General features: G+C 44.2%; 1 protein-coding gene across 1 annotated transcript in view; it reads right to left on the bottom strand.

Annotated features, from left to right (window-relative positions):
• The window catches only part of LASP1 (LIM and SH3 protein 1), a 74007-nt gene that overhangs the window by 3767 nt on the left and 43352 nt on the right, over positions 1 to 26888 (bottom strand). Inside the window, exons 4-6 of the mRNA XM_073572521.1 lie at positions 26295 to 26402; positions 25562 to 25715; positions 12935 to 13041 (exon numbers count right to left, since the gene is read on the bottom strand). Of these exons, the coding sequence (XP_073428622.1) occupies positions 12935 to 13041; positions 25562 to 25715; positions 26295 to 26402 (369 nt within the window). The remainder of the gene's footprint in view (positions 1 to 12934; positions 13042 to 25561; positions 25716 to 26294; positions 26403 to 26888) is intronic.

Genomic DNA, 26888 nt, shown 5'->3' with positions numbered 1-26888 from the left:
ATTTCCTCCATTGATGGCAGTGACGTGGATTTCCATTTTGAGGCTAAACCCTGTCTGGCTGCGGTTAACATTAGTGAACAAACCCATCTTGTGCTGTAGGGGAGGTCTGTGACTCAGATGTTTAACAAAGCTAGGACTGGGTTGGGAGGAGTACGAGTTTCAGTGCAGCATGAAATGGCATCAAAGATGCAATGCTAATGGACAGGACCACCATACGTGCAAGAGTGATCCCACCTCTCCGCAGCCCCACCAACAAAGTTGAGAACATGTGGGGAACATGTGAGCAATGTGCTTGGGAGCCAAGTGCCATCTAAGATGGACTTTTTGGATAATCTCTAAATGGTTTATGCTGGCTGAAGATTTAGTAGATCATGTTATTACTAATTGCCATTGTTCATGTAAAAATGACAAACCCAAGTCTTTCTCCCATCTAGACATGTATTGAAGTTTGGTCTGGTCCAGTAGGGAGGATGTGTTGTAGGCGATTGTAATACCTTTCTGGCATACTTGTTTCCTCAAAATGAAGGATAGGATATCAGAAGGCCTGTTTGCATAAAGATGTCGGGGCGGGAGGCTAGAAGACTTCGTAATTGTATATATTGGAAAGAGAAATGTTGAGGGAGATTAAATGATTCTGATAGGTCCTCAAACGTTCCGAGTTCTCTTACCATAGTAACTGATTGCAAATTGGGAATGCCATGATCATCCCAACGTGAGAAGTAAGAGAACGGAATGATCAAGTCACTACTTTTTGGGATACCAGATCTTTCTAGACCTTCTATGTGTTGCTTATGTTTGGTAGGATATATGTGAGAAAGCTCCTACGTATATATTCTGCCTCCATTGGCAACCTAGTTGACTGCCCCTTAACTAGTGACTTTTCCATATGGACCCACCGGTGGGTAGATTTAGGATCCCACCACTCTCTCAAATAATCGATTATGCATGCTTTGTAGTAAAAATGCACATTCGGAAATCCCAGGCCACCTTCCCTCATTTTATAATATAACACAGAACTACCGTATATACTCGATTATAAGCCGAAGCCCCTAATTTTGCCACGGAAAACTGGGTAAGCGTATTGACTCAAGTATAAGCCGGGTATGCATTGTCCCCGCTTCCCTGTCCTGGTATGTGTGGCTCCCCCTGCTGTATGCATGGCTCCTCCGTCCGCCCCTGCTGTATGCATGGCTCCCCCCCGTCATCTACCTGCTGCATGCAAGGCTCCCCCCCGTCATCCCCCCTGCTGCATGCATGGCTCCCCCCCCCCCCCGTCATCCATCCCTGCTGCATGCATGGCTCCCCCCCCCCGTCATCCCCCCTGCTGCATGCATGGCTCCCCCCCCCGTCATCCCCCCTGCTGCATGCATGGCTCCCCCCCCCCGTCATCCCCCCTGCTGCATGCATGGCTCCCCCCCCCCGTCATCCCCCCTGCTGCATGCATGGCTCCTCCGCCCTCCCCCCTGCTGCATGCATGGCTCCTCCGCCCTCCCCCCTGCTGCATGCATGGCTCCTCCGCCCTCCCCCCTGCTGCATGCATGGCTCCTCCGCCCTCCCCCCTGCTGTATGCATGGCTCCTCCGCCCTCCCCCCTGCTGTATGCATGGCTCCTCCGCCCTCCCCCCTGCTGTATGCATGATACCTCCATCCTCCCCCTGCTGTATGCATGACACCTCCGTCCTCCCCCTGCTGTATGCATGGCTCCTCCGTCCTCCCCATCCTCCCCCGTGTATGCATGGCTCCTCCGTCCTCACCCTGTTGTATGCATGGCTCGACATGGCTCCCCCCCATCCTACTCACCCCCTCCTGGTGCGATCTCTGCACTTCCCTGCTTCTCTGATGGTCTTCGGCGCCGGCAGCTTCTTCCTGTGTTCAGCGGTCACATGGTACCACTCATTAAAGTAATGAATATGTGCTCCACACCTATGGGAGTGGAGACTCGTGCATATTCATTACTTTAATGATATGAACACACAGAAAGAAAGGAGTCTATATCCATATTGTAAAATCACCTCACTATTTTATTGGATAAATAAAATCACACATTTAAGACAAAAGGATAGTGCAAAGTCATGGCAGAGTAAAAATCAGAGAGACCAAGGTGCAACACTAGTGCAGTATTCCAGACAATAGGGTATTTAATTATGTATATTGCCAGTGCTACAATATATACAGCTCTATACGAGCATACATCATGATGGACTTAGAGCAGCACAATTTTATTTGGAATCCAGTAACATGGATGCTGATTTACGTGAGCTGATGTTGGACTTGTTGCGATTCATCCTGACGCATAACTTTTTTACATTCAGTGCGGTATTTTTTGCAAAAGTGGGGGACTGCAATGGGCACGGCATGTGCGCCATCTTACGCAAATTTATTTCTTGGATATTGGGAACGTAATATAATGATTGATGGCGCACATGCTGTTCCCCAGATCCTTGGATGGTTTCGTTTTATAGACATTTTATTTTTTTGGCAAGGGACATTTGAGCAGTTGCATACTTTTATTTCGGGTTTGAATCGCAATGAGTCCAACATCAGGTTGACATACAACTACAATCAGCAGAAAATAACATTTCTTGATACTGAGCTCAATGTACAAACAGATGGGACAATACATACAGATTTGTATTGGAAAGAAACCTCCGTAAATGCGCTATTACAAGCATCATCAGTACATCCACGATCAATGCGATTCCCATAAGTCAGTTCCTCCGAGCACGGAGGATCTGCACATCTGACCAACAATTTGAGAGACAGGCATGTGACCTTGGGCGAAGATTTATGGATCGAGGGTACAGCAGACGTAGAATTAAGAAGGGCTAGACTAGGGCTAGGAAAGTGAGAAGGGATGAATTGTTGATGTCTGGTGAACAAAAAAAAGAAAGACGTGCACTGGGGCAACACGCTTTATATCTGTCTTCAATCAACAATGGGAGACGATGAGAGGGATTCTCACAAAACACTGGCCAATTTTGATGACAGACTCGGTGTTGAAGGAGTGTATCCCCTTTCCCCTTGATGACTGCACGGAGGAGCAGGAATTTAAAAGATATGTTGGTCAGGAGTCATTATGTGAGCAAACCATCTCCCCTATTTGGGATTTCTGACAAAAGGAAAGGATTCTTTTTATGTGGGAGTTGTTTGGCTTGCAAAAATCACAAGCGATCCACGTCATTCATGTCATCGGATGGCCTCACAAAATTTGACATTAGAGAGTATATTACATGTACTACAACCCATGTAGTATATTACGCAAGATGTAGTTGAGATTTGGTCTACGTGGGTTTAACATCTCGCGAATTACGTGTACGTACGAGAGAGCATGTGAGAGATATTGAGGCCTCCCGTGATGTGGATGACGTGGAAGGCCTTAAGCATATTGCAAGGCATTTTCGTTTCAAGCATGGATGCAACCCTGTGGAATTAAAAATTAGAGGAATTGACTGTATAAAATTAGGTATTCGCGGAGGTGATGCTATGCATTCCCTCCTTCAGAGGGAATGTAAATGGATCATTTCCCTGAACACACTAACGCTGGCGGGTTTAAATGAACAGATTAGTTCTTCCCCTTTTTTATAATTATTTTTTGTATTATGTGTTTTTGATGTGTTCTGTTTCCTCTTTTTTCTAGTATGTCTTATTTCTGGAGTGCATATTCATTACTTTAATGATATGAACACACAGAAAGAAAGGAGTCTATATCCATATTGTAAAATCACCTCACTATTTTATTGGATAAATAAAATCACACATTTAAGACAAAAGGATAGTGCAAAGTCATGGCAGAGTAAAAATCAGAGAGACCAAGGTGCAACACTAGTGCAGTATTCCAGACAATAGGGTATTTAATTATGTATATTGCCAGTGCTACAATATATACAGCTCTATACGAGCATACATCATGATGGACTTAGAGCAGCACAATTTTATTTGGAATCCAGTAACATGGATGCTGATTTACGTGAGCTGATGTTGGACTTGTTGCGATTCATCCTGACGCATAACTTTTTTACATTCAGTGCGGTATTTTTTGCAAAAGTGGGGGACTGCAATGGGCACGGCATGTGCGCCATCTTACGCAAATTTATTTCTTGGATATTGGGAACGTAATATAATGATTGATGGCGCACATGCTGTTCCCCAGATCCTTGGATGGTTTCGTTTTATAGACATTTTATTTTTTTGGCAAGGGACATTTGAGCAGTTGCATACTTTTATTTCGGGTTTGAATCGCAATGAGTCCAACATCAGGTTGACATACAACTACAATCAGCAGAAAATAACATTTCTTGATACTGAGCTCAATGTACAAACAGATGGGACAATACATACAGATTTGTATTGGAAAGAAACCTCCGTAAATGCGCTATTACAAGCATCATCAGTACATCCACGATCAATGCGATTCCCATAAGTCAGTTCCTCCGAGCACGGAGGATCTGCACATCTGACCAACAATTTGAGAGACAGGCATGTGACCTTGGGCGAAGATTTATGGATCGAGGGTACAGCAGACGTAGAATTAAGAAGGGCTAGACTAGGGCTAGGAAAGTGAGAAGGGATGAATTGTTGATGTCTGGTGAACAAAAAAAAGAAAGACGGGCACTGGGGCAACACGCTTTATATCTGTCTTCAATCAACAATGGGAGACGATGAGAGGGATTCTCACAAAACACTGGCCAATTTTGATGACAGACTCGGTGTTGAAGGAGTGTATCCCCTTTCCCCTTGATGACTGCACGGAGGAGCAGGAATTTAAAAGATATGTTGGTCAGGAGTCATTATGTGAGCAAACCATCTCCCCTATTTGGGATTTCTGACAAAAGGAAAGGATTCTTTTTATGTGGGAGTTGTTTGGCTTGCAAAAATCACAAGCGATCCACGTCATTCATGTCATCGGATGGCCTCACAAAATTTGACATTAGAGAGTATATTACATGTACTACAACCCATGTAGTATATTACGCAAGATGTAGTTGAGATTTGGTCTACGTGGGTTTAACATCTCGCGAATTACGTGTACGTACGAGAGAGCATGTGAGAGATATTGAGGCCTCCCGTGATGTGGATGACGTGGAAGGCCTTAAGCATATTGCAAGGCATTTTCGTTTCAAGCATGGATGCAACCCTGTGGAATTAAAAATTAGAGGAATTGACTGTATAAAATTAGGTATTCGCGGAGGTGATGCTATGCATTCCCTCCTTCAGAGGGAATGTAAATGGATCATTTCCCTGAACACACTAACGCTGGCGGGTTTAAATGAACAGATTAGTTCTTCCCCTTTTTTATAATTATTTTTTGTATTATGTGTTTTTGATGTGTTCTGTTTCCTCTTTTTTCTAGTATGTCTTATTTCTGGAGTTATGATGTCCTCCCTTTAAAGACCATCATGCTGCTCCATGTGTAGAATGAAAACTTCATACATGTCATTAAATTACTCATATCTTATTTACAGGACCATTTATGGTGATTATCAAGCTGCCCCATTTGCGGGATGAAGACTTTATACATTATGAAATCATCGTAGAATATTATATCGGGATTTTATTTTTTATATCCTAATTATGCAGGAAGATATATTTCTCTTGTTAAGGTGTATTGTGTGAAACACTGTGGTATTGACACCTCTTTTTTTCGATACATGTAATCATAGTTTATGCGGTGATGATATATGATTCATGTGGTCTTTTTTGTTTTGTTACTCTTTTTTACTTTATTTTTAATCAGGTATCACTTTTGATATAACTTGGCTTGTAGCCAGGTTACTTATAAATCTATGTAGTAGTATTACCATGTACATAATTATTGGCACTTGTCATTTTTTGTATAATTTTATATACATTTTTATATATATTGTTGCACTTTGGTAGATGAATTTATGATACTTATCACAATATGCTCTGTGGAGAACAGAACTATAGGTATACTCTTTCCTGATTTAAAGTTTTTTAAAAAAAAGATTTTGAAAATTTGAATATAAAGAATGGATTGTGAGTGGAGTTATATCCCGTTTTGATGGCGGTTGGCGCGACCCCGTGGTGAGATGTGCTGCACTATGCTAGCTGCTTGTGCGCATGCTTCTGGATGCGACCGGATTGTGAGTCCCGGCGGCGCATTATGATGAGCTGGATGTGTCAATTACATCAGCAGGACTTCCTGCGGCGCGCTCAGTCATCGGCGCCGGCCGCGACGTCACATCTGGTTTCTCTCCCGGAAACATGCGCTGCAATTAGCGGTATATGGTACACATGGAGTGGCGGTATATAAGGTGGACAGAGAGACAGCAAATATCGCAACGGCCCCCGGAAGAAGCCCTCGCGAAACGCGCGTCGGGGCACAGCGTGCAGATCTTCCTGACAGCCATGGGTAAGACAGTGATTGGGGTTACAACCTAACAGATAGGGGAGGGATCACTAGGTTATGTGCACACCTCACTGTGGGTTTATCACACCTCCGCCTAGTTTTATTTTGTAGGGCCCTGTATATATTGTAGCACTGGCAATATACATAATTAAATACCCTATTGTCAGGAATACTGCACTAGTGTTGCACCTTGGTCTGTCGGAGTTTTACTCTGCCATGACTTTGCACTATCCTTTTGTCTTTAATGTGTGATATTATTTATCCAATAAAATAGTGAGGTGATTTTACAATATGGATATAGACTCCTTTCTTTCTGTGTGTTCATATGGTTGATGGAGTTTTCCAGCAGCTAATGCTAGGTGGTGATGGTGGTATTGTCCCGACTACTACCTATACTATGATTCTTGCCATTGAGATTTTGTATTATTCATTACTTTAATGAGCAGTACCACGTGACCGCTGAACACAGGAAGAAGCTGCCTCGCCGGATAACAGAGAAATGCAGGGAGGACTTGCAGCGATCGAGCAAGGAGTGGGTGAGTGATTTGACAGCCGCCGGCTCCTGCCGCTCCCCCTCCCCCGCCGACCCCCTGGGACAATGACTTGTGTATAAGCCGAGAGGGGCACTTTCAGCCTAAAAAAAAACGGGCTGAAAATCTCGGCTTATACTCGAGTATATGTACTCTGGCCTTCTTCCCTGCCCAATTCGTATGGCTTGAAGTATACAACTATCATAGAATCGTAGAGTTGGAAGGGACCTCCTGGGCCATCTGGTCCAACCCCCTGCTCAAAGCAGGATTCGCTAAATCATCCCAGTCAGATGTCTGTCCAGCCTCTGTTTGAAGACTTCCATTGAAGGAGAACTCACCACTTCTCGTGGCAGCCTGTTCCACTCATTGATCACTCTAACAGTCAAAAAGTTTTTTCTAATATCTAATCTGTGTCTCCTCCCATTCAGTTTCATCCCATTGCTTCTAGTCTTTCCTTGAAAGACTATATTAAAAATATTAAAGATATTAAAAACAAAACCTGCAACCTTAAAAATAAAGGTAGAACTGCTAATAATGTGAAATCCTACAGTAAACGAGAAGTCTTGTAGCTACATGGCCAGAAAAGTATAAAAGTTACGGCTCTCAAAATATGAACACAGACACAAACAGTGGTGTGCCGCCATTGGCAGCAGACCACGTGGCCACTATGGGGCTCGTAAATAGGATGGGGAGTTGCTGTTGTGCTTGCGATGAGGGGATGCTTGGGGGGTGAAAATAAAGTCTAGTGCCCTTTGTGGCGAAGTAGATTTTGAGTGGCGCGGTGGGAGGGAGCTGGGGTGGATTGGACCTGATATCCGTGGGGGGCGGGGGGGGGGGCGAAATATGATGCGGAGTGGCGCGGCTGGCGGGGATGGTTTTCCCGCTGAAATGAGGCACTGATGTATAATTTTGATTTTTGTTTATTTGTGGAGCCATGTTGTTTATAGGCTCAATTTTATGCAAATATCTGTGTTTTGAGATTTCTTCTTTTTATTTATTCTTACACAGGAAGAGTTTTACCCTTTAAATAATATCTGCTCTCAATGTAAATTTTACTAGCTATATAAGATGTCATATTCTTTCTGTATTGATTCCTGAATGTTTAATAAAAAAGATCTGATTCAAAAAAAAAAATAGGATGGGGAGGGCCTGATGCCAGCACCACCCCCATATGTCATCGTACTTTTAACTGTATTGGCATCATTTCTACTTTGAGTCTGAGCTCTGTGACGTCTCAGAGCAGTGCAGACAGTCAGAAGACGCGCTGCAGATACCGGAGTGCTAGAGGAACAGGGAGAGGGGAGTATTTATTATTTATAACATGGGGCCCGTCATGCCGCATCGAGGGGCTTTGCGGGGCCCGTCATGCCGCATCGAGGGGCTTTGCGGGGCCCGTCATGCCGCATCGAGGGGCTTTGCGGGGCCCGTCATGCCGCATCGAGGGGCTTTGCGGGGCCCGTCATGCCGCATCGAGGGGCTTTGCGGGGCCCGTCATGCCGCATCGAGGGGCTTTGCGGGGCCCGTCATGCCGCATCGAGGGTCCCGTCATGCCGTATGGAGGGGCTTTGCGGGGTCTGTCATGCCGTATGGAGGGCTTTGTGGGGCCCTTAATGCCGTATGGAGGGCTTTGTGGGGCCCTTAATGCCGTATGGAGGGCTTTGTGGGGCCCTTAATGCCGTATGCAGGGCTTTGTGGGGCCCTTAATGCCGTATGGAGGGCTTTGTGGGGCCCTTAATGCCGTATGCAGGGCTTTGTGGGGCCCTTAATGCCGTATGGAGGGCTTTGTGGGGCCCTTAATGCCGTATGGAGGGCTTTGTGGCGCCCGTAATGCCGCATGGAGGGCTTTGTGGGGCCCATAATGCCGCATGGAGGGCTTTGTGGGGCCCGTAATGCCGTATGGAGGATTTTGTGGGGCCCGTAATGCCGTATGGAGGACTATGTAGGGCAAGTAATGCCATATGGAGGACTATGTAGGGCAAGTAATGCCATATGGAGGACTATGTGGGGCCCGTAATGCCGTATGGAGGACTACTTGGGGCCCACTATACTGTATAGAGGACTTTGTGGAGCCCATTGTACTCTAAGGAAAACTATGTGGGGCCCATTATACTATATGCAAGGCAATATGAAGGCCAGTATACTATTTGAAGGACCATGTGGGGGCGAGTATACTATTTGGAGGACTGTGTGGGGGCCATTATACTGTATACAAGCAATTATACAATGTGAAGGTTTTTGTGGAGTCCATCATGCTGTTTAGGGGTCAGTATGCTGTTTGGAGGGCTAGTTCTATAGTTTGGATGGTTGTGCTGGGGTCATCATCACATGATGAAATTATCCCACTCTACTCCACCTTGGTCAGACTTCATCTGGAATACTGTGTCTAGTTCTGGGCACTACATTTCAAAAAACACATCGAAAAACTGCTAACAAAATGGTGAGTGGACTGCAAACTATGTCCTATGACGAACCGTTAAAGGGTCTGGGAATGTTTAGCTTGCAAAAAAGAAGGCTAAGAGGAGACTTAATAGCTGTCTACAAATATCTGAAGGGCTGTCACAGTGTAGAGCGATCATCATTATTCTCATTTGCATCAGGAAACACGAGAAGCAATGGAATGAAACTGAATGCAACTGAAAGGGCAAAGATACAGATTCGATACTAGAAAAAAAAAAACTTTTTGACAGTGAGAGTGATCAATGAGTGGAACAAGCTGCCACGAGAGGTGGCGAGTTCTCCTTCAATGGAAGTCTTCAAATGGAGGCTGGACAGACATCTGTCTAAGATGGTTTAGTGAATTCCTGCATTGCGCAGGGGGTTGGACCAGATGACCCTGGAGGTCCCTTCCAACTCTAATATTCTATGCTCATACTGAGTGGAGTAATGTGGTGGCCATTATACTGTATGGAGGCCCATTATACTGTATGGAGGGCTGTGTGGAGATCACAGTAGGGTCAACATACCGTGTGTGTGGAGGATAATGTGGAAGAATTCACTGTGGGGGTATCATACTCTGTTTTGGGGGAACACGATTGTTGGCATCATACTTTATGGGGGAAATAAAAGGGCAATCTAGGGGACTCAATGGGAGGAAAATTACTTTGAAGGGCTATACGTTGTGAAATCGGCTCTTCTGTGACCCTGCCGAATATTAAAGTTTGCTTTTTTTTGCTATGGGGGTGGGGGGCCCCATGATTTCTATGTATGTCCCTGGACACAGACAACATGCTTAACTTCTTCCGGCGCTGCTTTTAGACTTTAAACAATTGGGTAGTCAGCGTTTTACTCTGCAGTAACTCTGCATGGTAGAGCAGCTGCACGCAATTGCACAGATTCAGTAGCGAGGAGCCAGCTGTCAAACACAGCCCAGCTCCCCTAATCGCTACATACACAGCACTAAACAAGTGCTGGGTGTGCAGTAATAAGTAGCGCTGACCGTACTTCTTCCTCCAGACCCAGTATATCATGTAATTGCTGCTTGTAGGTAGAGACATTCTGAGTCCTAGGAGACCAAGTCAACTCTGCTATGCATCCAGGAGGCGATATTTCCACTGTAACTGGGGCTAATATACCAGCTTCAGTTAAGGATGAAAACAGGTTAAAAGAAAAGTATTTAAGTATTAAGTTGAAATGTCCCCCAAAAGGTATTTGATTATTGTATGAAGGTCGTCACAATATGTAAAATAAATGAAAAGAAAAATGCAAAGAACAAAAACACTGCAAATCCAAATGTTGTTATTAGCCCCTCCTTTACTTCTAATATAGAAAAATAATTATTACAGAAAGTGGAACAAAAGTTAAAATGCATTTTAGTGAGCCTTTGCGGTCATTAAAAAAAGAAGATGTGAGAAACAGGCACATATTTTGTTTATCTCACCACCGATATTGCGTGGTATTGGCAAAAAAAAAAGTATATAAAAATAACAGAAAAATTAAGTCCCCTGTATCAATAAAAAAGATGCATAAACTATTTGAATATCCAAGCACAAAAAATTGTCAGTATGTACGAAAATAAAACCCTGAAGATGTGCCTGGTCAGAAATGGAAGTAAATGGCACTAAAAGTGCTTTGAATTTGCCAAGCTGTAAAAAAAAAAAAAAAACCCCAACCCCTATTAATATGTCATTACTGAAATTATTCTGATACAGGATGAAGTTAACATTTCATATTTACTGCATAACGGATGTCATACAATAAATAGTCAAAAATTGCACACTAGCTGTGTTTTTTTTTATTTAATCAAGAAAATAAATGATCAAAAAATTGTGTTAAAAAATATCACTGGTCCGGCTCTCACATAGCTTTATTGTCCGAGAAAAAAATGCCTTTGGGATAAAAAGTGAAAAAACTGCCAAGATTTCAGGGCCAACAATAGGGGGGTTCTTGAAGAGTTACGCAACAATACAAAGAAAGGAACAAATTTCCCTCCAGTGATAATTGCTTATTACTATGATAATACGATGTTAGGGTACTGTCACACTTAGCGATGTACCAGCGATCCCGACCAGCGATATGACCCGGTCAGGATCGCTGGTGCATCGCTAAGTGGTCGCTAGTGAGCTGCCACACAGGCAGATCTCACTAGCGACATCGCTGGGGATGGGGGTCGCTACTTACCTGTCACACCAGGCGATCCTGCGTCCTCCCGCCCGGCTCCACACGTCGCTCGTCGTCACAGCAGGAAGCTGACGACGAGAAACAGTCCAGCCTGTTCTAGCGCGATCAGCGATAACCAGCGGGGGAGCGGGTTGTAGGCAAGTATCAGACACAGCGGTATCGCTAGCAATATCGCTATAACGTCACAAGTTATAGCGATATTGCTTAGTGTGACATGACCTTAAGGCTTGGCTGACTTAAGGACTGGGGCCCTGCTGCTGGAACGGCTTCACCCCTTACACATATACCCAATAATGTAACCTGGCAGCTTTTACAGAGACTATGTGGGACATGCTATTTGCACGATAGTAAGAGCGATCACCATCGCTGTTAGGACCAAACTGTTTAGAGATGTAATTTTAAGAAAAACTTAAAGAGGTTGTCCACTAACTGGAGAGCCGCTTTTTAAATTGAAGTCACCCATTTAAAACAAAAAACATACAACGGCCACTATTGCTATGCTTTTGCTTCTCTCGAAGAATGTCGAAAAAATGGAAGCAGTTAGACCCGGCGCCTACATCACTGCAATGGTGCCAGTCTGGGAAATGAGTATCTGTTATTTTTATTTTACTTAATTTAAAAAAGGGCTGTGCAGGTTGTGAACAAACCCTTTAAAATTTACAGCAAAACTAAGTAACCAAGTTTTAACTATAGAAATGAAGAGTTATTTTGTTTTACACCCCAACAGAACTGAGGAAGCCAAAATTAAGAATGAAAAAAAGTGCGTCCACAGTGATGTCACTGCTTTTAGAATCATAGAATGGTAGAGTTGGAAGGGACCTCCTGGGCGATCTGGTCCAACCCCCTGCTCAAAGCAGGATTCGCTAAATCATCCCAGACAGATGTCTATCCAACCTCAGTTTGAAAACTTCTGTTGAAGGAGAACTCACCACCTCTCGTGGCAGCCTGCTCCACTCATTGATCACCCTGTCAAAAAGTTTTTTCTAATATCTAATCTGTGTCTCCTCCCATTCAGTTTCATCCCATTGCTTCTAGTCTTTCCTTGTGCAAATGAAAATAAAGTTGATCCTTCTACAATGTGACAGCCCTTTAGATATTTGTAGACAGCTATTAGGTCTCCTCTCAGTCTTCTCTTTTGCAAGCTAAACATTCCCAAATCCTGCAACCGTTCCTCATAACACATGGTTTGCAGACCGGTCACCACTCCTCTCTGAACTTGCTCCAGTTTGTTGATGTCTTTTTTAAAATGTGGTGCCCAAAACTTGACACAGTATTCCAGATGAGGTCTGACCAAAGAGGAGTAGAGGGCAATAATGACTTCACGTGATCTAGACTGATTTATTACCATATTTCACCAGACCATCCCATGAAATGGCAATAGTATACAAGCACCAGTACTACTGAGAAAGAGTACTTACCCCTCCTGCTGGGGCGCTGTGTTGGGTAGCGACAGGGGCTACTGGATCATGGTAACCGTATTTGGGCTGCTGCTGTTGTGGCTGTTGTTGCCTTTGATGCTGATAAGCTATAAAACAGTAATGAGAAAAATTAAAAAGTGAAGCTATGTTCACACATTCCGTTTTTGCAGCTTTTCTGGCTGTAACATAACATAGTAACATAGTTTTGAAGGCTGAAGGAAGACCTTATGTCCATCTAGTTCAGCCTATTTTTAGTGCAGCTGTTCTGCATTGTTGATCCTGGCTGTGTTTTTTTCCATGCAAATTAAAAGCTGCTTTTTACAGTACCAGCAAAAGCTACGAGATTTCAGAAATCTCATCCAGAAGCTTTTTCTTCCTCCTGATTGAATTGGAAAACTGCTGCATTTTTTTAAAACTGCCGAATGTCAATTCTTTCAGAGTTTTTGTAGCTTTTTTAACCAATAGAAAACAATAAGTGCAAAAATAAAAGCAGCAAAAACGCAGCTATCGGTTTTTGCAACATTTTTGGTGAAAAAAAGCAGGTACAGCAACATGTGAAACCCATTTATTTTTGTGGTTTTCCCAAGTTTAAACCATAACTTCCTGGTATCCTCACATGAGAATGGATATTAGTTCAGTTTAAATTAGCGATATGTATGAAAATAAACAATACTTGACCAATTCAATGCCCTACCAATGTGTTAGGCTGTGTGCACACGCTGCGGATTAGGTGCGGATTCATCCGCGCGGATTTTGTAAAATCCGCAGGTGAAACCGCAGGTCAAAATACCTGCGGTTTTACCTGCGGATTGCTCTGCGGTTTTGCCCTGCGGTTTTTGATCTCCTCAATGGAGGAGATGGCAAACCGCAGGGGAATCCGCAGAAAGAATTGACATGTCAATTCTTTCTGCGGATTGAAAACCGCAGATAATCCGCGCGGAAAATTCCGCACCATCTGCATTGCGGTTTTTGATTCCCATAGGGAATCATGGTACTGTACATCGCAGCAAAAACTGCTGCGGGTCCGCAGCGGCCGGAACCGCAGCAAAATCCGCAGCGTGTGCACACAGCCTTAGGTAAACAGTGCCAAACCAATTCAACTTCCCCTGCTGTGTTTACATTTGCAATAGTGCATTTTTTCATTAACTCCATTCTAGTTCACTGCTGCACTTCATACATGACGCTATTTTTGTTCATAATAGGCACTATTTTTTCACACAAAAAATACTTTTTCCCCACTAAATATGTTCATATTGCCCCCAAAATTGTTTTATGGTTTGGTGGCCTACCACCTTGTATTGTTCATGCTTGCATGGCGGATGCAAAACTGTACTTTTGGATCCTGAAAAACGCAGCAAAAAAGGTTGATAAAGAAGCAATGTGTGAACAAAGCCTTTCTGGCATCAATGTTTAACTGCACAAAACTTTAAAAACTCAAAAATGGTTGCTTGTAAGTTTGTAGTTGCTGTGGATCTACAATTCCAAGCAACTTCGCATTTCCCTGGTCAGCCTTACCAACAGTACTGACGTGGATGCTGGACCAGGGTCCTGCAAATCTTTGTATTTAACTTTACCTATCTCTATATATAAAAATGAATGTATGAATGTGTGTGTGTGTGTGTATCACCATCCAATCACGAAGCATCTTTCATTTCACTAGAGCTGTTTAAAAGAAGCTGAGCTGTGATTGGTTGCTATGAGCAACAGTTTTCCCACTCCAGAAAACACCTCAGCAGACACTGACATGGTAAGAGAAATCTAGCATCCCTGGGAACATAAGCTCCCAGCCATTGTCTGCCCCCAGAAAGGAGCAGAGAGCACAACAGAAATGAATCCCCCCCTCCCGTGCCCATATACACATCACACATCCTCCATCCAATAGGCACATCTTCCCTCTTAAAGGGATCATTCGTATGGAAGTCAGGGCAAATCCATCCAGCGCTTTGGTTCTAACCCCAGGCCTCTCTTAAAGGGATCCCCAGTATGGAAGTTAGGGCAATCCCACTCAGCGCTCTGATTCTGACCCCAGGCCTCTTTTAAAGGAATCCTCAGTATGGAAGTCAGGGCAATTGCCTTCAAATGCTCTGGTACTGACCCCAGGCTCTCTTAAAGGGATCTCCTGTATGGAAGTTAGGGCAAATCCCTCAGCGCTCTGTATCTGACCCCAGGATTCTATTAAAAGGTTCACTGGTATGGAAGTCAGGGCAAATCCACTCAGCGCTCTAGTTCTGATCCCAGGCTCTCTTAAAGGGATCCCCAGTATAGAAGTGAGGGCAAATCCACTCTGCGCTTTGGTACAGACCCCAGGCCTCTCTTAAAGGGATCTCCGGTATGGAAGTTAGGGTAAATCCCTCAGTACTCTGATTCTCACCCCAGGCTTCTATTAAAGGGATCCCTGGTATGGAAGTTTGGGCCATTCCACTCAGCACTCTGGTTCTGACCCCAGGCTGATGGGATGATGTGGGATATTAGGAGTAGTTGTCCGGAGGCTATGGCTGACTGGATGATGTGGGATATTAGGGGTAGTAGTCCGGTGGCTTTGACGGGATAATGTGGGATATTAGTAGTCCGGTGGCTCTGGCTGATGGGACAATGTGGGATATTAGGGGTAGTAGTCCGGTGGCTCTGGCTGACGGGATGATGTGGGATATTATAGTGAATGTGGCTATGTGGCGTGGGCGGGGCTATACATTCAGAGAGAATAAATATATATATATATATATATATATATATATATATACACACAGTCATGGCCAAAAGTATTGACACCCCTGCAATTCTGTCAGATAATACTCAGTTTCTTTTGTGTTTTTTCATTTAAGACAAATTAAATGAAGATAATAATACCAAAGAATTTGTGTTTGCAATCATTTTCAGGAAGAAACTGAATATTATCTGACAGAATTGCAGGGGTGTCAATACTTTTGGCCATGACTGTATATATATGTGTATATATATATATATATATATATATATATATATATATATATATACACACACATACATACACATATACACACACACATTATAATTTGTTATAACTAACCGTAGTTAGTTTCTATGCCCGGGCAGCGTCAGACTCTTCAGCTAGTAATATGTATAGTTGATAATGAAAATCATAGAGGAGTCCCCTGCTTGGCACTGAGTGGCTGCGACTATGCTGGATCCAGCACGTCTAAGCAATTCTACAGTTCTCCTTCAGCAATTGCCAGAAGGGAAAATTGCATGGCCAGCCACCATGTTAATCGCCAAGCGGTCTCTGATGTCACATTCATTACCCATGATTATCAGCTGACCTATTTAAAGGGGTTTCCAGTAGTGATGGGCGAGCACTAAAACGCTCGGGTCAAGCAAATTGAAATGCTCGGGTGCTCGACCTGAGCAACAAGCCCAATGTAAGTCTATGGGAAACTTCAGCATTTTTCCCGCGCTCCCCCTCATGTTCTTCCTCCTCTTCCTCATCACCCAATCCATGTTGGGATGAGATGAGGCTGAGCTGTGTCTAATCACTCTGTATGGTTCCTTGCTCCATCCCATCGTGCTCCACCTGCAATGCAATGCATCCTCTTTGATTGTGAGCAGAGAACATTTCAGAACACAGAGAAGCGGGATGGTGATGCTAATTATGGAGTCATCGCCACTCACCATCCTGGTGGAGTTCCCAAAGTTTTGGAGGATGGTACATATGTCTGACATCCATGTCCAATCCTGAGTTCTTATGTGTGGAGTCTGAACTGAATACCAACGGCCTTGTTGATGCTGGTAGTCAACAACTGCCCTCTTCTGCTCACAAATCCTTTCCAACATCTGCAGTGTAGAGTTCCAACGCGTGGGGATATATCAATCACCAGTCGGTGAGCTGGAAGCTGCAAACGCTGCTGAAGCACAGCAAGGGCAGCGGAAGCTGTAGCTGACGTTCTAAAATGGGCACACAGGCTGCGTACTTTGACAAGAAAATCCGGCAACTCCAGGTAGGTTTTGAGAAACTGCTGAACCACAAGGTTAAGCACATGGGCCAGGCATGGTACAGTATGTGTGTGAGCACGCCTTGCCTCAGAGCCTCCACCAGGTTCCGGCCATTGTCACACATGACCATGCCTGGCTGTAGGTTCAGCAGTGTCAGCCACAGATCTGCCTGCTCTTTCAGAAGTGTCCACAACTCTTCAGCATTGTGCGGTCACCCAAGCATATTAGCTTCAGCACAGCCTGTTGCCGCTTGGATGAGGCAGTGCTTCCAGCTTGTGACTGATGTGGTCATTTCGGAGATGGAGGCTGAAGAGGAGGAGGAGGTGGTGGTGCAGGAGCTGTAGACTGTGGGGGCAACCCTGATTGACCTAGGGCCCGCAATCCTTGGCGTCAGGAGGACGTGTTCCATCCCAAGGTCCGACTGGGTCCTGGCTTCCACTATGTTAACCCAGTGTGCCGTCAGCGAGATGTACCCTCCCTGCCCACAAGCACTTGTCCACATGTCCGTGGTTAGGACGGACTTTCCCAGTAACTGAATTATTGAGGGCACGGTTAATGTTGTGGGACATGTACTTGTGTAAATGCGGGGACGGCACACCGGGAGAAATAGTGGCTGCTGGGGACCGAGTACCGAGGGACGGCCACCGCCATTAGGTTGCGGAAAGCTTCTGTCTCCACGAGCCTAAAAGGAAACATTTCGAGCGCAAGCAGTCATGAAATGTGGGAATTTAGTAGTGTGGCCTGCGGGGCGTTGGCTGCGAATTTGCACTTGCGTTCCAAGGACTGGGGTATGGACAACTGAACGCTGCGCTGGGACAAGGACGTGCTTGCTGATGGTGCTAGTTGAGTGTGTGCAACGACAGGTGCAGGGCAGGAGGCATCTTCGCATGCACAATGGACAGGGGATTGGCTTGCACGCACAACAGTGCAAGAAGCAGTGGTGTCACCCACAGACACTGTTCCTGGATCCTGGGGTTCGGCCCACCAAGTCAGCTGCTTTGCTGCCATGTGCCTGATCATGTTAATGGTGGTTAGGCTGGTAATTTTGCTACCCCTGCTGATAGTGGTCTGGCAGGTGGTGCAAATGGCCTTTTTGGGGTTATCGGCAGAGTATTTAAAAAAACAACCAAACTCAGGAAGACCTAACAGTTGTACTGGCAACTTCCGTCGTGTTGGTGTTACGGGGGAACGGTTACCCGCCTTCTGTCTGCGGCCACCACACTGCTTCTTCCTGCCTGTTGGGGTGCTACGCCTCCCTCCCTCTGTGTGCTGCTGTCTTCGTTCTGCATGTCCTCCTGCCAGATTGGGTCAGTTACTATATCATCCACCACCTCGTCTTCCACTTCTGCACCCTGGTCTGCCTCCTGGTTTTCTGGCAATATTGTATCATCATCCTCCACCTCTTGTGACACTTTCCACCATCGCCTTTGTGTGACCGTAGCTGCTCAAATATTTGGGCATCGTTATATGTGATCTCCTCTTGCCCCGCTTCAAGTGGACCGGGCGAGAGGCCCGAATGTATAAATGGAAAAGTGAAAAGCTCTTTGGAGTGTCCGAGTGTTGGATCAGCTGTCTCCGGGCACTTGGTGGGAGGAAGGAGGATCAGGGAGAGGAATATGCGGTCAAGACTCATGGCTTCTGAGACTAGACTGTGTGGAAGACAGGGTGGTAGCGGCAAAGTAACTGGAAGCATTATCCGCTATGCAACCAACAACCTTTTGACCCTGCTCTGGGTTCATTAGAGGTGTGCTGCGGTCCCCTAGTAATTGGGACAGGAAGGTCTGGTGAGAAGATGTGGGTGTTTGTTGTGGCACAATTTCAGCTTGCCCACGGCCTTAGCGTGCACATCTCCATCACGTCCAGTTCACAGTCCCTTGCCACGCTCCTTGCCCATTTTAAATGTAGGACAATATTTTCCACGATCACTACAAATGGCTGAATTTGGAGCAAACTTATATATGATCCGTGTGACGGAAAACGACAGTTTTAAATAGCTGGCCTGTAGGTAACTATTTTTAACAGCAAACTGATGTCAATAACTTCACTAACACTCTGCAACAAAATTTAAATGAAGGCCAGAAATGGCAGAGTTTTGATCGCACGTTTATGTGATCCGTGTAATGGACAAACCACAGTTTTAAATAGATGGGATTTTTAGCGCTGTAATATGGAAAGGATCTGGCTGTATTCTGTAGTGTCAACAAGCAAATGGAGAAGAAAAACTATGTTCTCTGGATTGTTTTTTAAGCAAATGATCAGGACTAAGATCCAAAAAAAATTATTCCTGGCCCCTGATACCTGCCTGCCTAGCACTGGTATGTATGCAGCTGGATTAGTCCTCAGAAGGACTGTTATTTGAGATGGATATGTGTCTAATATATTGTGGTATACCTACACTAACTAACACACAAGCTTATATCTCCCTAGCTCAGCAGCAACTCTCCCTACATTGCATGATTGCAGGTCTGATATAGAACTGATGATGCTGTGCGGCCAGCCAATCACTGTAATGCCACAGCTAACATGGCTGCGGCATTAAATTGTGTGGCAGACAATCCCCTGCATGTTCATTAGCTCTCTAAAGAGCGACAAACATGCAGGGCCCCAAGCTCCCGCTGAGCAACCCTGGAAATACTCGGCTAGCTCCGAGCATCTCGAGCAGAGTAGTGGCGAGCATGCTCGCTCATCTCTAGTTTCCAGGCTTAGAAAAAAAAAGCCTGCTCTTTTACTTGAAAAGGACTGTGCTGCAATACTTGGCATAGACTTTGCCCAAGAGCAGCACAATTTCTTAAAAAGTAAATATATACTAAAAAAAACAAAAAAAAAAAATAAAAGCAGACTCTTCTCTAATTTTCCCAGAGAAGCTGCAGACTCAGGCTGTGTCCAGTAAAAGCTTTCCCTCTGATCAGATCTGAAATCCAATGACTGCAATGTTCATCCATGCTTACATGCAGATACAACCAGGATCAATATCATAATGGAAAAGCTTTAATCATATCAAAAAGCATAACCATTGCTGACCCTCAATGACCAAACAATATTAACGAGCAAAAATTGATTCATGTACTCTTCTGGTGACACATGACCTAATAAACACCCCAATAATGGCTGTCAGGAGTCATCCTCAGACTACCTATGTGCTAAATAAAAAGGCCAGTGAGGATACGTTATTGCATACATGCAGAACTACTATCTAAATACCTGCAGCAAACCCTCATGTGAAGGACAAATATAAATTCAGGTTCAGAGGTCAGACCCCTATATGTCTCTGTCTGCAAGGACTTATGTCCTGTAGTGCTCAAACAAGTTCAGACTATTTCCCTCTTACTCAGCAAACTGTGCTGCATGCAAACTCCATTTAGCTGATTCAATCCACCATAGACCCACGTAATAGAGAAAGGTTTTATGGCAGAAGAGCATAGAATAATCTCTCTAAACAGGACCCATCGCCATCCACCATAGCAAGTTATACATCATTAAGAAGCCAGTAAATATAACTACTCATGGAATAAATGACCACCGGACATATAATGACTGTGCATATGGTCATTACAGGTATGAGAAGGCCATCCTGAATACAAGCCATGGGAGTAGCCACCTTGGGATAGAGGGCTCCACCTGCTGTGTTCTACTAGACATCTAGTCTTGTATTTATCAGCAGTGTCATGGGTCATAGTCTGGTTGGATATCAGTATGTCCTTGTATCTAATAGCATGGTAATTCAAATAGTGGTACTTAGTCATTGATCTGGTATATCCAAGCCTATACTGAATGATAAGTACAGCATCTGAGCAGCAAAGTAAAGGTACTGTCACACTAAGCGATATCGCTAGCAATATCGCTATAACTTGTGACGTTATAGTGATATTGCTAGCGATATCGCTGTGTCTGATACTTACCAACGACCCGCTCCCCCGCTGGTTATCGCTGATCGCGCGAGAACGTTCAGGACCGCTTCGCGTCGTCAGCTTCCTGCTGGGCTTCCTGTGGAGAGACTAGCGTGTAGCCGGGCGGAAGGACGCAGGATCGCCTAGTGTGACAGGTAAGTAGCGACCCCCGTCCCCAGCGATGTTGCTGGTGAGATCTGCCTGTGAGTCCGCTCACTAGCGACCACTTAGCGATGTACCAGCGATCCTGACCGCGTCATATCGCTGGTCGGGATCGCTGGTACATCGCTAAGTGTGACAGTACCTTAAGTGTGTTACGTGTGGAGCTGGGCTGTTTCTCGGGTGACAAGAAACCTATTGAATGCGATACTGTCAACTAAGCTGTTGTATCTAAGTCCAACATGTGCAATAGGATCTGCTGTATCGAATTGTGTCATTTATAACATTGTGCTACAGAGATACTGTATCAAAACCATTCATGTGTGATACTGTGCAGTAAAACTATAACTAATGTGTAATACTGTGCTTCAGAGCTATTGTATATAATCTGATATTGTGGTTGCAGACCGGTATATGATGTGTGAAGGCTTATACATTCCCTGAAGCGTATATATAGATTACTACATATTTTTACTATACGTGAAAGGAGTGTATACGTTATTCTACTCCATCTTGTGGCGCTTTACCTTTTGCAAAACTACAACTACTGGCATGTCTGCACAGCTATAGGTTGGCCAAGCATGGTGGGAATCGTAGTTTGCAGAATAAGGTAGTATACATAGTATGCTATTGGTGCAATCTGGATGATATGACTAATACGCAAATTTTACTCTATAACGTATAAAATATAGCACACTTATTTTCATTTATTAGAGTTAAGCAAAAATATTTGAACTCACCTCTTTGGCTTTCAGTCCAGTCGGTCCAATTGGCAGCCAGACAAAGGCAGTCTTCGCTTCTGCGGTCAGCATCCTGGGCACCTCTGCTGGCCTTGTGACATGAGGCGCCCAGGATGGCAGACACAGAAGTGAAAACTATATTGGGCTGGCTACCATATAGGACTGGACTTGAGACCAAGGCAGCGCAAATCATTTGTGATCAACTCCTAAAGAACATACGTGTCTACATGTGTCTTATATGCAGACACATATATAGCATAGCAATTATTCAGATTACAGTGCCTAACATCTATGTATGTTATTTATTTTACTAATTTATATGGCGCCATTAATTCCACAGTGCTTTACAGACATTATCATCACTGTCCCCGATGGGGCTCACAATCTAAATTCCCTATATCAGTAGGTCTTTGGAATGTGGGAGGAAACCGGAGAACCCGGAGGAAACCCACGCAAACACAGAGAGAACATACAAACTCCTTGCAGATGTGGTCCATCTATGTAGTTTCTCCAAATTGTATGAATCACGTAAGCTGTAAGCAGTATATTTAATTTTATAATTTTTCTGCATACACAATATCTAGTGATTTTGGCAATGTTCTAGTTGTTGTTTGACATAATTGCATTAATATAAGTTATAGGGTACATGCACACGTTACGCATTTGCAGCAGAAATTTCTGCTACATAAACTGTGTTCCAAATTATTATGCAAAAATGGGAAAGAAAAAGGATGTGTCGGCTGCTGAGAAGCAACAAATTGTGGAGTATTTAGGTCAAGGCATGACTACAATCAACATTGCCAAGACACTTCATCGTGATCATCGCACAATCAAGAAGTATGTAGCTGATTCCCAGGACACACGTGTGCGTGCTGATAAGGAAAAACTGAGGACTCTTTCCAACAGGCAATTGCGTCAGATTAAAAGAGCAGCTGCAAAAATGCCTTGTCATAGCAGCAGACAAGTTTTTGAAGCTGCTGGTACCTCCAACATCCCCCGAACAACAAGATGCAGGGTCCTTCAGAGGTTTGCAGCTGTGCGTAAGCCATCCTGTCAACCACCTCTATCCACTGCACACAAGCAGAAATGGCTCCAGTGGGCCAAACGATACATGAAGACTGACTTCCAAACTGTTTTGTTCACCGATGAGTGCCGTGCAACGCTTGATGGTCCAGATGGATGGAGTGGAGGATGGCTGGTTGATGGACACCCCATGAAAACACAGCTAAGGCGCCAACAAGGAGGAGGTGGAGTAATGTTTTGGGCTGGAATCATGGGGAGAGAGATTGTGGGCCCCTTTAGGATCCCTGAAGGGGTAAAGATGAACTCCATAGGAAAGCATTTACAGGCGAAGGCATGGTGAAAGAACTTTCGAAAAAATATGGTCCGCCTGGATGGCGGTGATATGATTGCTAAGACTCTCAAGTATATCCGGCATAAGGAGTATTGGGGGAGGGGGGAGGGGGGGTGGCTTTGATTGTATTACTACAAGATATGTGAATTGTTACATGTATATTGATATCCACTGTTTGTTTAAAATCTTTTGAAACCTAAATAAAAATAACTGGTTTAAAAAAAAAAAAAAAAAAAAAAAAGATGAACTCCATAATCTATGTGGAGTTTCTAAAACAGCACTTCCTGCCATGGTTCAAGAGGAAGAACCGTGCTTTCGGCAGCAAGATCATTTTCATGCATGATAATGCACCGTCTCATGCTGCAAATAACACATCTGCATCTCTGGCTGCTATGGGTATAAAAGAGGACAAACTTATGGTGTGGCCACCATCTTCCCCTGACCTCAACCCCATTGAGAACCTCTGGAGCATCATCAAAAGGAGTGTCTATGATGGCGGGAGGCAGTTCACATCTAAGCAACAGCTCTGGGAGGGTATTCTGTCCACATGCAAAACAATTGAAGCACAAACCATCCAAAAACTGACAAATTCAATGGACCAGAGAGTTCAGAAGCTTCTTTCCAACAAGGGGTCCTATGTGTAAATGTAACATCACCTAGAATAAAGTTTTGACTTGAAAACTGTTTGATTTCATTTTGTAATAAGCTGATAATGCTTATCATTTCACAATTGACCATTTTTTTGTTCAAAATAAAAAGGTTGAAAACTTTGCCGTGCATAATAATTTGGAACATGCATTTTGAGTGTTTCTTATTTTTAAAAATATACTGTTTTCATAGGCAGTTTGTTCAAAAACATTGCAATTATACTAGAATATTAGATGACTGGAAAATAACAATGACTGCAATTCATATAGGTAATTTAGAGAAAACATGAGGAAATATTTTTTTGCATAATAATTTGGAACACAGTGTATTATTTCTTGGCAGGAAAAATGCGGCTTAAAATACGCTCTGTTACATGCGTTTTTGGTGCAGTTTCTCCCCACTAATTAGTATGGGTGAAATCTGCAGCAAAAACGCTGAAAGAATTGACATGCTTTAAATTTAAATCTGCAAGGAAAAAAACACCGCGTGCATGAAACTTCAGGAATCTCATTCACTTTGCTTGGATTAGGAAATCCTTCAGGTTTTGTGACAGAACTGTGCAGAAAAAAATGCAACAAAAATGCAACAAAAACGCGTGTGCACAGGCCCTCAGATTTTGTTACGACGATGAGCTTTTAGCACGTTTTTTGATGCTGAGTATTTTCCCTGGTTCAAAAACGCAGCGTCTTACAGTTCCAGAAAAGTGGATGGGATTTCTAGAAATCTTATGACCACTGTGCATCTTATTTACGCTGCGTAAACTGACTTGTGGGGCGTTCTTCATAGCCACATATCAATTTCTCTTGCGTGTACGCAGAGTTTCTGTGCTGATTTTCCCCATAGACGCACCAAAAGCTCATCGTGGGGATGTAACCTTAAAGTGAACCTGACTGCAGATTCCTGCCAGAACCATGGCCAGCAAGAATGAGACAGTGACTATGTGATTGCAGCTGAGTATGTGTTACTCTGAAGCGCTGTAGTGTTTGTAGTGTGCAGGCTGAGGACTAAGCATCTCTGATGACTAGTCTGTGGCAGGTCCCTGACAGCTCCTCCCTGCCGCACTCCACATGACTGACAGGCTTCTTCCTAAGTGTGTGCGTAAAGAAAGAGAACCTGTCAGTCCAGGGGAATATGACAGGTAGGAGATGCAGAGGGACCTGCCTCATAATAGTCATTCGAGATGCTTAGTGATCAACCGACACTTCGAATTGTCTTATCAGAAACACTGCAGCGTTTCAGAGTAACACATGGCTGCAATCACACAGTCACTGATTCTTGCTGCCCGTGGTTCAGGAAGCATGAATTATCTGTCAGGTTCCTTTTAGGCTATGTTCCCACGTAGTATCTCCACTGCAGACTTCTGGCAGAGGAAAAGCCAAACTGGTATCCACAACAGCACTTACCGCTATAGATATCATTATTGAAGAAGGATCGGAAGATCTGCTTATTTCGCCATTTACATTACAAAGGGTTAAATTTGCACCTACATGTCGCCTTCCACAGATGTGTCACTTACTGGGCTGCTTGCTGCGGTTTTGATAAAAGCTCTGTGTTTTGTTTTGTTTTATCACCAACAGGTCATCATTAGAGGACTAGTAACCCTGCTTTCACATAGTCCCACCCTGCCCCCCACCACTGATTGGCAGCTTTCTGCCTATGCACAGTGTACATAGAGAGCTGTCAATCTGTGGTTTGGGCAGGATTATACAAAGCTCAGCATTCAGAAAACTATTACAAAGTTGCTTGTTTTCTTGGGTATTAAGGATTTATTAAATAGAAATTAAAGCGATGACTACTCTTTAAGACATCTAAAGTGTATAGACTTTTACCCACATGACCAACAACTGTGTTTGTATGCCTATAATTTGATTACCTGAGCTACTGGCCGGGGGCTGATGCGGCTGCATACTGTCTGAGGAGGGTCGGCGGTAATTGGCAACATCATCTGATCCTCTGCGATCCATATCTCCCGCATCAATGGAGGGATTTCCCATCCGGCTTTTGTCAAACACTTCATGATATTTTATCTACGAGAGAAGACAGTTTTAGGAGTACCAAAAGATATTTGCCAGCAATGCTTTCGTCATCAAGTCTGGTGCAATGGTAATTTTATGACACCAGCACTTGCTATGGCAGGGTACAATGAAAATATGCGGGCGCTCACTATCAACATGGGTGACTTGCATTGTAAAGTGCAGAATTAGGATGATTGTTAGGTCTTGTGTGCAGTTAAGGCTCCCATACCCAATGGAATCAAGTCGGATGGACCCTCCAATAATCTAATGTGCATGGTGAGCTGAGACTGTCGACTCTCTGCCGACAGAGGACGTTGGGAGAAGAGAAGGATCGGCACGATGGAATTCCTACATCTGTCCCTTTTGTTCCCGCTGGAGAGAAGTCCCCACCAGTGGAGTCTGGCAGCGGCTCTCCGAGAACACAGGAGCGCTTGGCCATACCAAGCATTCCTGTCTATGCTGGAGTCAGGGGAGATAGTTGTAGGTCAGCAGATCATTAGACCTACAGCTACATTATTATGTTTATGGTGGGCCTTTAGTTTCCCCCATCATGGGGATAACAACCTAGTGAGGGCTACTGGGCATACTCACATTACTGATCTGGTCCTGAGTCTTCTTAATTCTCTGCAGCTCAGGAGTATCAGCCACCACACTGAATCCTTTGCCTTTATTCTTTTCAAAGTCTTCCTTATAACGAATCTAAAAATTAAGAAAACGCCAGATTTTTAATAACAAAAAAAAAAAAGTTTCCATGGCAGTCTTTTATGCCACCAGGATGGATCTGTTGGAGGTTTCCTGCTTTGTTCACATCTAAACACAAACCAAGAGACCTGAACCATCACCTGATCGACCCATGTATGACACAGACGATGGAGGCTCCTAGTGGCCTTGTTTAGGCAGACTGACAGGAAGCTCGAGGGCATGACGAGCCCAAACGTGAGGTCTGTCACTTTAAGACGAGAACCAGCCTCCAACCAATATTTACCCCTCGTTTTTCACTGAAGTTGCTTAGTCAATAGGTGACTGTACTCTTATAATGCATGGATTCAGCCAGATAGGCCATCTATGTAATTGTAAAACTCATGGAAGAGGTAATATGGCCTCACTCAGCCCTCCCCCACTGTAATAACAGAACAATAGATCACTCAGACAGAAGACCTATAGAATTATAGAAAATGTCAAATT

Source organism: Dendrobates tinctorius, unplaced genomic scaffold (assembly GCF_039654945.1).
Source record: "Dendrobates tinctorius isolate UK_male_01 unplaced genomic scaffold, ASM3965494v1 ptg000032l, whole genome shotgun sequence".
Lineage (NCBI taxonomy): Eukaryota > Metazoa > Chordata > Amphibia > Anura > Dendrobatidae > Dendrobates > Dendrobates tinctorius.
This window is presented reverse-complemented; position numbering and strand designations above follow the sequence as displayed.